General features: G+C 48.7%; 1 protein-coding gene across 1 annotated transcript in view; it reads left to right on the forward strand.

The window, feature by feature from the left end:
• Nav2 (neuron navigator 2) overlaps nucleotides 1–16,237 on the forward strand; it is a 371,946-nt gene that overhangs the window by 205,056 nt on the left and 150,653 nt on the right. The window contains exons 7-10 of the mRNA XM_059274283.1: nucleotides 2,996–4,091; nucleotides 7,778–7,890; nucleotides 11,966–12,074; nucleotides 13,888–14,277. Coding sequence (XP_059130266.1) covers nucleotides 2,996–4,091; nucleotides 7,778–7,890; nucleotides 11,966–12,074; nucleotides 13,888–14,277 — 1,708 coding nt within the window. The remainder of the gene's footprint in view (nucleotides 1–2,995; nucleotides 4,092–7,777; nucleotides 7,891–11,965; nucleotides 12,075–13,887; nucleotides 14,278–16,237) is intronic.

A 16,237-nucleotide genomic window follows, 5' to 3' on the forward strand; every position in this document is an offset into this window, starting at 1 on the left:
ATGGTGTATTAATGAGTTATTTCCTGTTTTCATTTTCCAAGATGTAAAGTTCATTAAGGTGGAGATCTTAGTTTGGTTGTGAACGTGCCCCAAGTCCCTGGAACAGCATTTGGTGTATGTGTAGTGTTGATGAATATGTGAATGTTGGTATGAACATGTTGAGTGTCTAGATGGAGGATGGGTGCAAAGATGAGTGAGTGGATGGTAGGGTGTGGGCGTGTTGGTGAGTAGACAGACGGATGAGTGAGTAGGTGGATGGAAAGGTGTGGGTGTGTTGGTGAGTAGATGGATGGATGGATGGATGGGTGTATGTTTCACTTGGCTTCTGATAAGATCCCAGGTAAAAGGAAAAGCAGTTTTCCTAGGAAAAATGGTCCTGGCTTGGAAACTTAGTTTCTTTAGCCAGAGACTCTTCCAGGGTACAGCTGCTTCCTGATGAGGGGCCCCACTATGGATCTTGCCATCATATGTAATAAGGCAGGAGGAAAGGCAGTGTCTGGAAAACAGTCTGGGCATTGGACACTCCTGTTTGCATGTGCTCTTTACAAGGAGGTGGTGGGGCTGGGGATGAGCTCAAATGGTGGAGAGTTTTCCCAGCTTGCACAAAGCCCTAGGTTCATTTCCCAGCTCCAAGGTAGTATACACTGGGTACATAGAAGCAGGTCATCCTCAGCTACATAACAAGTTTAAGGCAGCCTGGGATGCAGAAGATGGTGCCTTTAACAACAACCACATAAGAAAATTGAAGTCATTACTGTGGTGTCCTCGAGAGTACTGTATCAGGAGACCTGGGTTCAAATCCCAGGTATTCCATTTTAAATGAATGAATGTTGACACAAACAGCCCTGCCTGGTCTCAGTTTCCTCTCTTGTAAAGGAAGCAGGAACACCATTTAACAATACATTGAGTTCTGTGCTCCCGATCTCCACGAGACACCCTCTCCAGGGTGGGGGTGGTGTCAAGCCAAGGATACCCTATGACAGGCTGGTGGTGTAGCGAGCTTTCCTCAACTGGTTTGTAAGCCAGTCTGTGGTTCTGCCCAGGAAAAGATCCAGCAACACCCGTGAGTTTTGGTAGAGGAGTTGTGCAGCACCCTCCCCTCCAAATCCAAATTCCCCAGTAAGTCAGGAAGATGGATGTGTTTTAAAACATTGGGAGGTCTGCTTTGGATCACCCAGAGCTCTGGCTTCCCCACGCAGCTGCGGGCAGACTCAGCCAGTTCCCTGGCTGCCCGGCTCCCACCAGCGCTTGCGCCCCACACAGGGCTGCCTTGACCCAGCCTTAGCAGCCGTTGACTTTTAAATCATCAAAAGCCGCTCTATGTACAGTTTACTCTGTTGCTGGAAGGCAGCAGAACATAGGTATTAGGAAGGGGGGCGGTGGTGGCTGAGGAAGCAGCCGTTAATCCTGCCAGGCTTCTGGGCACAGGAGTAGTTGCGGATGACAAAAGTTAATTAGAAACATGAGCAGTTTAACTGAAAACACTTGTGACAATTGGAAGGGCAGTCTCTCGGCTTGCAGAATTCCTCCTAGAGAATCCTTGTGGGAGAAAGTGGCCGCTGCTAGGTAAGTCCTGTCACTGTGACTTTGCAAACCGTGTTCTCTTGAGGGTTGATGGGGTTAGGCTTTAGGGGGGCCCCCAGGCTCAGGGGAGGGTGTCTCCTCTGTCTTCCGGGCACTTTCTCTAGCAGCTACTGGCCCTTGGAGCCACTGGTGTATCTTGGCAGCTCCGTCTGAAGAAGGGGCTGCAGTTTTGGGGGCTCTCTGATGCTGGGCCACTGTGGTGAGTAACAGAACGGTCGTAGGGGAGACCCCGTTTCCCAGAATGGTCCTGGCACTTGTATGAAAATATCTTCATAGATTTCTGAGAAAAGACTGTGGGCAAGGAAACATGCATTGAGTGCCAGAGGGGAAGCCTTGACTTTCAGATAACCTGTGTTTTCTTGCCTTGTGTGTGTGCTTGGGGGTGGGGGCGCGTCCGCATACTCAGACTGTGTTCTTAAGTGAAAGAAGGTCTTTAATGTCTGTCCTGTTTGTAAGCCTTTGAAAGTGCCAGCATAAGGTCTCCACCGCGCAAGTGGTCAGTGCACTCGGCTGCTAACCGAAAGGTTGGTGGTTCAAGCCCACCTGGGGGAGGTGTGGGTTTTAAGTGTTCAGGGGAGAGAATGCCTCCTCATTTCTCTTCACTGTGGATTCCCGAGTGAATGCAGACAGAAACCACTGGCCTCCTCACCTGTTCTCCTGAACAAGCTAAGACAGTGAAATTCTTTAGGCTGGGTGTGGTGGCACGTGCCGTTAGTCCCAGCGCTCGGGAGGCAGAGGCAGGAGGATCTCTGAGTTCGAGGCCAGCCTGGTCTATAGGGTGAGCTCCTACACAGCCAGGACTGCTTGTAGGAATCCTATCACAAATAAATATCTAGAAAGAAAGGAAAGGACAGGGTCAGTACGGGTCAGCATAGAAAAAGCTTACAAGTTTTGATAGGAATTAGAAACTTTTATGGGTAAACTACTTCTCATTTGAAATTATTGGTTTCTACTTTATTTTGGTATCTATGATAAGTTGTCTCCTAAAAGTTGGGGATCTCTTGACTAGTCTGCATAAATGGAATTCTGAGTTAAATAATTTCAAGTATTTATTCCCTACCCTGTCGCATACCACAGGAGTGCTAGGTGGTGGTGGTAAAGGATTTTCTCTTGTTCCGGTAGATTATTTACATTCTTAGTTGTGCTCTGCATGTTACTGTTAAGATTGGCATGTGTTTACAGAACAGACACAACCAAGATGTGGTGGGGCTGGGGGAGGTGCCACGTGAGCAGTGCATGATGGGGGTGGGAGGATGAACTGCATTGACATTTTAACCACAGATAGTCCACGCCTCCAGCAATGGGGCTGTAGGGCCTACGGGTAGAGAATGACTGGCCAGGGAGCCATGGCTGTCTTCAGTGCAGCTCAGCAAACAGGATTCAGGTCCCTTTCCCTTCCCTGTCTCTGCAGAGCCATCGGCCAGCTCAGCCTCCTCCCATCCCGGAATGAGCGAAAATGTACCTGCATCCTTGGAGAACAGCCCTGCCATCCCTGTTAACTGCTCCTCAGCCATCCCCCAGCCCAGCATGACCTCTAAGCCCTGGCGCAGCAAGTCCCTCAGTGTGAAACATAGCGCCACATCGTCCATGCTCTCAGTCAAGCCTGCTGGGCCCGAGGCCCCCAGACCCACACCTGAAGCCATGAAGCCTGCCCCCAACAACCAGAAATCCATGTTGGAAAAGCTCAAACTTTTCAACAGTAAAGGGGGCTCCAAGGTGGGTGAGGGCTCAGCATCCCGGGACACAAGCTGTGAACGACTGGAGATCCTGCCCAGCTTTGAAGAGAGCGAAGAGTTGGAGGCCGCTAGCAGGGCACTGCCTACCGCAGGCCCTGCATCCAGCAGCCCCAAGATTGCACTCAAGGGCATCGCGCAGAGGACCTTCAGCAGGGCGCTTACCAACAAGAAGAGTTCCCCAAAGGGCAGCGAGAAAGAGAAGGAGAAACAGCAGCGAGAGAAGGAGAAGGAAAAAGAGAAGGGCAAGGACCTCACCAAGAGAGTCTCCATGACTGACAGGCCTGACCTCAAGGAAGAACCCAAGGAAGAGCTCAGTGGGGTGGCTGTGACCGAGATGCCAAAAAAGTCCTCCAAGATTGCCAGCTTTATCCCCAAAGGTGGGAGGCTCAACAGCACCAAGAAGGAGGCCGCGGCGCCGTCCCACAGTGGAATACCAAAACCAGGAATGAAGAACATGCCTGGGAAGTCCCCAAGTGCCCCCATACCTCCCAAGGAAGGAGAGCGGAGCCGAGGGAAGCTGAGCTCAGGGCTTCCCCCACAGAAGCCCCAGCTGGACAGCAGACACTCCAGCTCTTCTTCCAGCTTGGCATCCTCAGAGGGAAAAGGCCCCGGAGGGACCACTCTGAACCACAGCATCAGCAGCCAGACTGTCAGCGGCTCCGTCGGGACCACCCAGACCACTGGAAGCAATACCGTCAGTGTTCAGCTACCTCAGCCTCAGCAGCAATACAACCATCCCAACACAGCCACGGTTGCACCTTTCCTGTACAGGTAGGCAGCACCTGGTCCCCCTGGGTAAAGAGCCTGACTGCAGGCTCTGTCGACACAAGGTGCAGGAACATGTGAGCCAATAGCCCAAGTGACACGTAGTTCCATCCTGGTGCACTCAAGTGCACTCAAGCAAGACAGTGCATATACCAAAGCGATCATGTCACATTCTACCCACTTCCTTTGCAGCTCTTTTCCAAAATCCAGAAACACAACTGTGTACACACACTCGATACTTGCGAGTCAACAGTTGCACACAAGTAAGACACAATTACACATTCATGCGCCAGATGCAAATGTGTGTTCACATAGGTGCGTTTGCGTAAGCCCAAGGTGTGTGCATTCACAGACTTTCAGCTTCTTACATTTGTGTGACTTCCTAAAGAATTAGATGCTCCCTCTCTCCCTGCCTTAATTGTGTACTTGTGAATTCTAATGCTTCCAGCCACTAGAAATGTCAGGAGAAAGCCAGCATCCCTTCGGTAAGGGGATGATGCCAGGCTCCCAGCCGTCCCGTGTTGACTCTCCTCCACCCACTTCCCCGGTCAGTGGGAGTCCTAGCAGTCTCCTTTGATTGGCAGACTGTTCTGTTTTGTTCAGCCGAGTCATCAGCTCAGCTAACGGTGCTGAGAAGAGCCCCCCCCCCCCCCCCGCCCCGCCCGGCTTCTTTCTGTATAGTCCTGGTGCAGCTGCGTGCGCGGCTTCTCATGAATTGCTCCCTGAAGCGTGGAGGTGATGGAACAGCTCCCCGTGAGATTGTTACAATCTTAGCAGCCTTCAGAGTGTTGAGGTGAAACCCATTCAGGCTACTTGACAGCTTCTTGACTAGCTAAATTGAAACATGTGAGTGTTTGATCACCGTCAGTGCGACTCCGTCTTTATTTTGACTGAATTCTTTGGCAGACTATAAAGTAAACGCTCACCTTCTTAATTATTATTATTTCAAAATTCTCTATGGGAGGAAAGATTCCTCGTGACTAATGTGTGAGGAGCAGGAGGAAGGGAGCCTCCCAGATGTTGACGTCCTCTTTGGAGGAGCCAGTGAAGAACTGGGAAGAAGAGTGCCGGATAGGAATTGGACCTGCACCCCGCCCTGTGTTACCCACTGTGGTCTTAGGCACTGGCCACAGGGACAGCTAGTGATTGCTTGTGAACCATGTGTGTACAGAGACCCAACTAAGGGCTTTCTGCATCCTAGTCCCTGAGGCTTTCTCAGTTTTGTGAACTAGATTGCTTTTAAAATCCCAATTCTACACATGGGCAACTGAGGCTTAGACTAGGAAGTTTGTTCCAAGTCACAGAGCTGGTAATTAAAAGAATCTGTGTTTAAAACCAAGCCTGCCCCCTGGGTGTTGTGGCAGAGCACTTGGGAGGCAGAAATGGGCATATCTTTGACAAAGTTCAAGGCAAGCCTGATCTACAGAGCGAGTTCCAGGACAGTTAGGGCTACACAGAGAAAAACCCTGTCTTGAAAAACCAAGCAACAGACAAGCAAAAAACAAGTCTGTCTTACTACAGGGACCATATTGTCTTGCTCTTTAAGTCAAGGATTCTTGGTGCCACAGAGATGGCTCGGCTGTTAGAGCACTGGCCGCTCTTGCAGAGAACTGGGATTTGGTCCCCAGCACCCACATGGTGGCTTACAACCATCTGTAACTTCAGTTCCAGGGGCTTTGATGCCTTCTTCTGGCCTCTGTGAGCACTGCACATGTGTGGTGCACATACATACATACATGCAGGCAAAACACTCATACATGTCACACATGTAAAATAAGCATTTTTTAAAAGCAGAAACCTTTACAAGCACAGTAAAAGAACTGCAGTTCACATTATACGACACAAGCCCAGCTGTTTCAGGCAGGGTTTGCTGGCATTGTGTGGGGTGATGGCAGGTGCAGTGCAGAAACAGGGCTGTAGTGATGCAACAGCAAGCGTCCTGCTCCTCTAGAGGGCGCAGCCACTGCTCAGTCCAGCAGGTGGCGCTCTACAAGACCGGGCTCAGTAGCTCCAGATCCTTCCTTCCTTCCTTCCTTTCTTCTGGATAAAGGGAGAAATCCAGGTGGTTTCTTGTGTGAAATCTCCCAAATTTTAAAGTTATTTTTAGTTATACATATGTTGGAGAAGATGTGCATGTGATTACAGGTGCCTGTGGAGGCCAGAGGCATTAGATTCCCCTGGATCTGGAGTTACAGGCAATTGTGAGCCACTCTTCGTGGGTGCTGGACATTGAACTTGGGTCCTCTGCAAGAGCAGTACGTACTCTTAACTGCTGAGCTATCTCTGCAGCCCCAAAATCTCACAAATATTAAATAGTGAGCTAATTTCCCAAGCGTGGTGGCACATGCCCTTAATCCCAGCACTCAGGAGGCAGAGGTGGGTGGATCTCTGTGAGTTCTAGGTCAGCCTGGTCTACATAGTGAGTAGGTCATCTAGGACTACATAGAGAGACCTCCATTGAGAAAGAGAGAGAGAGAGATACACACACACACCACACATACACACACACACAGAGAGAGAGAGAGAGAGAGAGAGAGAGAGAGAGAGAGAGAGAGAGAGAGAGAGAATTTAATTTTTAAATATACTATGCAAACATTTAGCAGTTACAACTATAGGCTAGTTGTATACCTACCTACCTTTCAATTATAATCTCTAGGCTAGAGGCAGTGGACCTGTTTTAGAGCATTGATAAATTCTAAGTAGATATGAGAGCTTCAAACTCCGGCTGTGGGGTTAGTAAGAGCGCTGGGATAATGACAGACCTTTAAAATGGGTGGCTATAGGAACTGGGAATAACGGCTTCAGCAGGAGGGGAAAGGAATAAAGAACAGTGGGTGAAGTCCCCAGTTTATCTCCCGCAGTACATCTACACTGTTGGCATGTTCTTGGGGGCGGGGATATTGCCCCATGCTGGCATATACTAGAGCACATGCCATGCATGTACAAGCCCTCAGGGTTTAATCCCCAACAGCAACAAAGATGGGAGAGAGGGGCACATTTTTTCCGTGGTAGTGAAGTGGCTGGATCAAGCCAGTCCTAGATGCAAATAAACTAACATCACAGGTCTGAGACAAAGCAGTTGTGGCCAGAAACCTCCCATGTCAACCAAACGTTGGTTCAATTTGCTTGACAAATAAGGGCACGGGAGAAGGGTTGGGAAAGTACCTATTTCAGTCAAGTGTTGAAATAATGATCAATGAGACCTTTCATGTCAGATCTGAGCTGTGAATCAGAAACCTGGAGGGCAGACACAGCTGCTTGGTACCCACTCCTGATCCGCCACCTTTACAGAGAGAGCTATGTCAGGAGGATTGTGGGACAAGAGGGATGTCGGTGGTGGTGTCATCTTTAGGCTTTACTGGCTGGTGCTGTGGTTACTTACCAGTTGCTTTTTGACCTAAGTTTGAATGTCCAAACTACCCAGCACCCTCCAGCATGTGTCTGGTTTAGACCCTGAGGCCGACTTGGGAAGTCAGCCCCCATCAAGAAATGGCAGACCCTCCTCTTGGTCTTTGAACATTTCATCTTTCTGAGTTCAGTTGCTCTCTCCACGTGTGGCTGTTGAATTATTCAGAGTCAGTCTGCTGGCCAGCTCGGCACCACAGCTGCTTGCCTAGCAGGCCATGGCAAGCAGTCCAGACGGCATGGTTCCCCCTCCCGATGATGGCGTCTGCTCTGATTTGTATGTACAGGTCCCAGACGGACACCGAGGGGAATGTCACTGCCGAGTCCAGCTCAGCAGGTGTGAGCCTGGAGCCCAGCCACTACACCAAGAGTGGACAGCCTGCTCTGGAGGAACTCACTGGTGAGTGTGAGCCCTGGGTTGTGTGACTGCTGGTGAGGAAGCCGCTCATGCAGGCAGCTGCTGGGCAGGCTACTGCAGCGATGCAGGAGCTGAGCAAAACTGCTTTCCTCTGTCACTAGTTACATCTCCCCTTTCCTTCCTTTTCTCTCTCACAACCGCTTCAGTCTTCCCCAGAACTGCAGCTAAATCTCTGACTTGTGAGTACGTCTCGTATTTGGGCCCTGAACCGTGTTAATGCTTAACTTTGAGTCACATTGTTTAGCCTTCGTATGAAGTTGCTTTTTGACAAAATTTAGAACTCTAAAATAGTAGATTTGTTTTTAATTTTACGGAAGCCCAAATTAAAAGTATCTTTTCATCATTTGCCATTAACAGGAAAGATGACAACACGTGGGGCTAGAGCGATAGCTTGGCAGTTAAGAGCACTCACTGCTTTTCCAGAGGCTCTGGATTCAATTTCCAGCACCCATTCACAACCATTGTAACTCCAGTTCCAGGGAGTCCGGTGACTTTCCAGCTTCCAGAGCACTAGCAGGCATGTAATACACAGACATACATGCAGGCAAAATACACATTAAATTAATAGATTACAACTTATGTCCTTTACCAAAAACAAAACAAAAAAAAATCCTAAATTATACCTAATTGTAGTCAAGACAGTGACTGTACGGTAATAAGGCTGTATATAAAACATAACGTCCAGGGACTGGAGAGATGGCTAGATGGGTAAAGTGCTTCATGCCCAAGCATGAGGACCTGAGTTCAAATCCCCAGCTCCCATTTTAAAAGCTGTATGGCAGCACACACCTGCAGTGCTAATGCTGGAAAGATGGAGACTTGCGGATTCCTGGGACTCGCTGGCCAGACAGCCTAGCTGAACCAGTGAGCTGAAGGTTCAGGGAGAGACCCTGCTTCAGAAAAGTAAGGTGGGGAGTGATTGAGGAAGACACGTAACACAACATCTGACATGAATGTCCATGTGCACACACGTGCATATATACCTACAAACAGGCACATGAACATGCACACACATCCATCATAAATGCACGCAAAACACAACATCTAGTTGTCCCAAGAATAATTTCATGGTAATTTGTTGATGTACCATTACATTCTTTGTGTGTGTACATGTGTGGTGTGCGTGTATGTTTGCCTGTGTGTGGGCACAGGTGTGTGCAGGGGCACATAGGTGGAGGCCTGAAGTTGATACCAGGCACCTGAACTCAGAACTCACCGATTGACTCTAGCTGGTCTAGCTAGCCAGCTTGCTTGGGGATCCCCTGCCTCTGCCTCTCAAGTGCTGGGATGATAGACTTGGCTTTTATGTGAGTTTGTGGGATCTGAACTCAGGTCTTTACACTTGTACAGTGAGCACTTTGTCCACTGATCTGTCCACCCCAACCACAGTGTTACATTATGAAGGGAAAGAAGAAAATCAGAAGAGTTAGAATTCACTTTGGGTGTGTCCTGCCTATGAGCCCCTCACCACCCTATATATGAACTATCATTCTTTTTTTTAAATATATTTTAATGTGCATGTTTCGCCTGCATATTTGTCTGTGTGCCACATGTGTGTCTGGTGCCTGTGGAGTCCAGAAGAGGGCACTTGATCTCCTGGAACTGGAGTTAAAGCTGGTTGTGAGCTGCCGTGTAGGTGCTGGAAACAGCCCCTGTCCTTTGGAAGAGCAGCCGGTGCTTTTTACTACTGAGACATTTCTCAGGCCTCACTCCCACCCCTATTTTTAAAGGGGTTTTATGGTGAGATGGAGTTAATTAATGGAGGTAATTTGGAAATCTGAGCCTCACTACTGCACCCAGAGTGATCCAAAGCTGTGGTACCTTTGAAGCAGTCTTAATAATAAATGTAGCTGACCTGTAATGAAAGAGATTGACAGCCTATAGGGATGATGCAATCACATTCCTTTAAGGCACTTAGGAGAAGGTAGGATAGACTTTCACTGTAGGTCTAGAGACTGAGCTCAGCCAAGCATTCATGAAGCCCTAGGTTTGATTCCCTACACCACATAAACCCCAGTCAGTGGTACATACCTGTTATTCCATCACTTGAGGGGTAAAAGCAGAAGGATCTGGAGTTCAAAGTCTCATATGTATATTCTAGCATGTGTATACACACATGCATGCATGTACACACACACACACACACACACACACACACACACACACACACATACCCCTCTATGTACTTTAAAGATTTGGCTGGTTTGAGCACAGTTCAGATAAGAGAAAAATATCTTTCAGATTTCTCTGGATTAAAGGAAGTGGAAAATTAAAAAGAACTATACTTCCAGATTAGCTATTCTGCACTAGTAAATTTCTTCTGTAATAATCATGTGGTTGCCATATCTCTACCCCTGCACTCCAGTCACACCCACTGCCAGGCCAAGGAACTTGGGACCTATCTCAGGAGTGACACTTAATTCTATGACATTTCTTAGATGACAATTGTTCCATTAAAAATAATGGTTAGAAGTTCTACTCAGTGTCTAATGTAAATCCTACTTGCTACTGTCACATGTTTGATTTTCTGTAGGGAGATTTCTTTTAAGGTATTGTCCATCCCTTGAAGAGTTGCAGGCGTTTAAAGACCCTTGTGAGTGTCTGATCTTCTCAGCTCTCCTTGAAGTTGCTGCAAGGAGGAAAAGACTTTTTTTCCTGTTTCCGATTTCTTTGTGCATGAGTGTTTTTGCCTGCATGTATGTCTGTGTACCATATGCATTCCTGGTGCCTGCAGAGGCCAGAGAGGGAGTCAGTTCTCCTGGGACTAGAGTTGCAGACAGGTAGGCACCATGAGGGCTCTAAGAATCAAACTCGGGTCTCTGCAAGAGCAACGAATGCTCTTAACTGCTGAGCTGTCATACTTCGTTTCTTTAATCATTACTGTAGGTATTTCCCATCTCCTCGTCCCCCTGAGCGGCCAAATGAGAGAGAGTAGCTAAAGACCGCAAAGCAAGTCTGCATCGGGAGGCACGCAGCTTCTCAGCCTGTGTGTGCTGTTTCTTGAGTGGCGCAGGAATCAATCTGTGTTCTACTCAGACATAGGAATGCAGGCTGTGTCCGGCTCCACAGAAGCTCTGCTGCTTCTCAGTGGCTTCTGCTGGCATGTGTCAAGGCTTATGATGGGCACTGTGCGCAGGGTACTGAAGGCTCAGGCCCATGTTTCCCCCACAACTGTCTTTGGAGACTGGTGCTATAGCCATACTCATATCAGAGGCGTGGAATCAGAAGGTGGGGAAAACCAACTTCTCCACAATGACCGTGCAGCTGCTAGTCAATAGCCCATGTGCTGGAAGCAATGGGCAGGCAAGCCTTCCCTGGAGATTATCAGTGATGAGCAAATGCAAGTGGTTTCATAAGGAACATGTTACCCAGAGAAACAAGAGGCATCAGATGGTCTTATGGGCAGAAAGCGGCCCTGGAGGCCTGGTCAACCCTGACCTGCATGTCTTCACAAGGGACCTGTGGAAGAATCTCTTTGGATTTAACCCTTTCATTGGGTATCCACTCATCTATGCATGCATGCAAGCAGACAGACAGACAGACGTGTAGGTATCCAACCATTTACCTACCCATTCATCCGTGTGTGTGTGTGTGTGTGTGTGTGTGTGTGTGTGTGTTTATATCTCCTCACATCCATCTATTCATGTGTGCATGCATCTATATATCTATGCATACATACAAATAGACAGATAGATATGTAGGTATCTATCCATATGTCCATCCATCCATGTAATCTCAAGTCCTTATTAAGTACCCACAGCAAGCCAAAATCTGGACATAGATCAGCTTTACAATTCCCAACTTGGTTGCTGTTCATAAGAACCTCATGATCTTGTAGCCAGGCATGGTGATGCACACCTTTAATCCCAGCCCTCAGGAGGTAGAGGCAGATGGATCTCTAAGTTTGAGGCAGCCTGGTCTACAAAGCAAGTTCCAGGACAGCCCTGGCTACACAGAGAAACCCTAAAACCCTGAAACCCTGTCTTGGAAAAACAAACAAACAAAGGAACCTCACGGTCTAGTGGAGTTAGACTGATCTTAACCCTTGCTTCTCCAGCGGAAGACCCTGAGGCTCGGCGGCTGCGGACAGTAAAGAACATCGCGGACCTACGACAGAATTTAGAAGAGACGATGTCCAGTTTGCGGGGAACTCAAGTTACACACAGGTATGGGCAGTGTGAATTGCTGTGCTGAAAGAACTTGCTGGAGCTCATTCCAACTCTGCTTCTCTCCTCCTCACTATGCCCCCCACGCACAAAGTGGTTTGGTTGAGAGTGGAACGGATCACCTCGTCCCCAAAGGTGTCAGGATTCACAGAGAAGTCAAGACAACATACAGAAGTGAAGGGGGTGAAAATTAATGTACACAGATAGCACCCCTGCAGAAGGTTTCTCAGTTCACTGCCCAGAGGAAATTGCCCTGGCTCCGTTTACACTTTATGTGACTTGCATTATTCCAAACGACGTCAAGCTGTTGGAAGGAACAGGTGACCTGTGTCTGACCTGGGTGACAAACTGAGTCACTTGAATTCCTACCAGGTCTTCTGATAAACATGATATCGATAGTCATGCACGCGTGTGAAAGACGAGAGGAAGTGTTTATAAAACTTCGCTCTGTTTAAACCACGGTTTGGTTGGAAGGAACCTCAGGTTGTTTGCATTGTTCTGCAAGACCGTTGAGTGCTGGCGCTGCTAGGACTTTGGCAGAATGAGGTCTTACAGTTCGTGTTTGGCTTTGAAGATCAAAGAGTCCCGGCTCCCCCGCTGAGCTCTCAAGGGTTCGCATGGCTTCTCCAGTTTCTGTTTCTTTGGTAAATGTACGAAAGGAGGAAATGTGGGGCTTCCCCCTCTGTATCAGCTACTCTCCTCATTGCTATGACTAGATACCTAAGGAAAGTGACTTCAGGAAGAGAGAGGTCTGTTCGGTTTGGGTTTAAGGTGATATATAATTCATGGTGAGGACGGTAAGGCCGCTGGTCCACAGTCAGGAGGCAGAGAGAGCTGAATGCTGCTGCTCAGCTCACTTTCTTCTTTTCATTCAGCCAGGGCCACCGGCTCATAGGAAGATGTCACCCACATTCAGGGTGGGTGACCTCACTTAACCCAATCCAGAAGTTCCCTCACAGATACGCCCAGAGGCTTGTTGTCGAGGTGATTCTAGAGCCTGTCAAGTTGACAGTCAATACTAAACTGTCAAACTCACCATAGGGAGTCTTAGCCACTGTGGGTTCTGACTTCAATAGCACTCAGGCGTCCAAGATGTGAAAAACGAGGTCAGTTCCAGGACTGGGGACAGGGGATGGGACAAAAACAGCCGCCGGCACCCAACTGGCTGATCAGGAGAAGGTAAACTCGAGAGTTTGGGGAAGGTGCCTTCCTAATGCCTTAGGTATTTGAAGGGCTTGGCTCCTATGTTGGTCCTGTGACTTCGTGATTAGGCACAGACCTATCATCCCACTTTGCCCCTCGTCACCAACATTGACTCTAGGATGTGAGGTAGGGAGGGGGAAGGGGATATGAATTGTGGTATTGGGAGCACAGGGCAAGCTGCTGTGGCCAACCCTTGAAGAAAGCATGACGCAGCATTCTGGAACAAATGGGCCGGAGGGTCCTCTGTCCCTTCTTCACAAGTTCAGCGTGTTCTGATTCCTTTCCTGAACTGGAAAGGAGATTCCAGTCTTCTAGCAGGATGAAGCTTTGGCAGTCTGTGTTTAATTAAAGGGTCAGTGAAGAGGCTCTTACACCACATTTTAAAAGAGAACGTCCCCGGTAGGTAGGCTCTTCAGAGTGTGTAGGTGGATGTGTGGCTTCTCTTTTCCCTTCTTAATAAAGGAACTACACCAGGTGGTACTTGGTGCCTGCTGTTGTATCCTGCTTTGTAAATGAGAAGGGTTTTTGTTTTTGCAGTTCTGAACATTTAAAAACCATCTAACTTGCTAAGTACATTGGGGTCTAACCTAGGTTGGTTTTATGTTTTCAGTACGTTAGAAACTACGTTTGACACCAATGTCACCACGGAGATAAGTGGCCGCAGCATCCTCAGCTTGACAGGAAGGCCCACCCCTCTGTCCTGGAGACTCGGCCAGTCCAGCCCTCGGCTCCAGGCAGGCGATGCCCCCTCAATGGGCAATGGGTATCCACCTCGAGCCAACGCCAGCCGCTTCATCAGCGCGGAGGCAGGCCGCTACGTGTACTCCGCCCCCCTGAGAAGGCAACTGGCCTCCAGGGGCAGCAGCATCTGCCACGTGGATGTCTCGGACAAGGCAGGTGATGAGGTGGACCTGGAAGGCATCAGCATGGATGCCCCTGGCTACATGAGTGACGGAGATGTCCTGAGCAAGAACATCCGGACTGATGACATCACGAGCGGGTGAGTAAGCAGAGGGGAAAGCCTGGCTCTTGTGTCTCTTTGCCTGCCTTCACTAAGAAGTCTCTAGAGCTGCTACTGGCTGCCTCATCTGCTACTACCAGAGGCTCCATGGTGTGGTGGGGACACTGCTGGGCTGTGATTTATAGGAGTGGGTTAGACAGACTCAGCTGGGGATCCACAACATTTCACTATATAAACCCATCTGCTGCCTGTGTCCCTTACACCAGCCTTGCTCTGGATAGCTGCCTGGCTGGTGACTTAGCCCCCCTGGGCTTGTGGGACCTGGCTGTTCCCTTCCTCTCAGGGCTCATGCATCTCTCCACCTTCCCTCTTTACCTTCCTCTGCTGCACCTCCTCCTTCCATCCTCCGTTTCCAGAACCTCCTTCCAGCCCCACCCTGCCTTTGCACTGTTTCTGGGTTTGCATTCTGTCTCCTTGCTCTCTGCAGGGTTTCCTCCCACTGGCCGTTCCCTTTGAGAGGGTATCTCGGCCAGTGCCCTCACCACATCTGCGCCCTGTGGTAGGCTCCTTTCAAAGCTGACCACTGTTTAAAGTCATCCTGAGCATGAGGTGCTATATGACTGTCTTCCCTCCCCTTCCTCCTGTGCTCTGAGTCCCTAGTACAGCGTGCATCAGAGCTCATGGATGCTTCCGAATGGGTGAACATGTGGGAGGGTGGCTAGAAGGAGAAACCAAAGCTCTCTCTTTCTCCGTCGTTCCTCTGTGAGTTTAACTCACCACTGCGATGCCACTGAGGGCCTTTCATAAGCAGCAGAGTGTGTGCCGGCATGTGAGGGGGAGGGGAAGCTTATTTGTAGTCTCACTTCCAGGTAATTTGTGAATGTCACTTACGTCTCTTTATCGTGCTGGCCTAAGACTTCATCCATTCACATGACTTGCTCTGAAGTTTTCTGAGACCACTTCCACCCTAGTGTCCTAGCAACGGAAATCACAGATAAGGAAAGTCAGGGCTAGCAACCTTATTGGTGCTCCATAGACATGGGATGGAGAAACCGGTGGAGGTTCTGTGATGTTAGGAATGGCTGGAGCTCCCACTAGGTGCCACATACCGAGTTGGTGTGTGTATGTGTTACCTTGCTCCACCTTACAGAATCCTTAAGGGTAAACGATGTCATAGTCCTTGGCTGGTCGACAAGAGAACTGGAATGGGAAGGTGAGATAACTTACAAGTGGTTATGTACCTGTTAGGAGGCAGAGCCCAGGGTCAGAAAGAGGGCTCACTGGTTAAGAGCATGCTCTGTTCTTCCAGAGGACCCACGTTCAATTCCCAGTGCCCATGTCAGGTAGCTTACAAACCACCCATACCTTCAGCTCCAAGGGATCCAACATGTCAACCTCTGTGGGTATTTTCACTTGTTTACACATACTCACACTCGGACATAGAATTAAAAATATATTACTAAAAAATTAAAAAAAGAGCCAGGGAAAGTAGCTCCAGAGCCCGTTGACTATATCCACTGTGCCACACTGTCCTGCCAGCACCTTCTTGCTGTGCTGAAATAGTACAACTAATCTTTTTTATTATTATTATTATTATTATTATTATTATTATTATTATTATTAGCATTTTGCCTGCATATACATCTGTGTACCGTGTATGAGCTCAGTGCCTGCAAAGGTCAGAAGAGGACATTGGACCCCCTGAAACTGATGGTTCCACTGGCCCCTCAGTTACAGATGGTTGTGAGCTACCCACAAAGGGTGCTGAGGATCAAACTTAAGTCCTCTTTGAGAGTAGTCAGTGCCTTTAACCACTGAGCCATCTCTCCAGCCCCAGCTACAAATTGGCATGAGGTGTTTGAGTGGTTTAGAGTAATTGCTGGAGGACCTGCGTTCAAATCCCAGCATCCACATAAAAAGCTAGGCATGGCTTTATGAAACTGAACTTGGCACTGTGGGGGGGTAGAAGGAAGGAGGGTCACAGAGGCTTGCTATCTAC

Source organism: Peromyscus eremicus, chromosome 1, assembly GCF_949786415.1.
Source record: "Peromyscus eremicus chromosome 1, PerEre_H2_v1, whole genome shotgun sequence".
NCBI classification, from domain to species: domain Eukaryota; kingdom Metazoa; phylum Chordata; class Mammalia; order Rodentia; family Cricetidae; genus Peromyscus; species Peromyscus eremicus.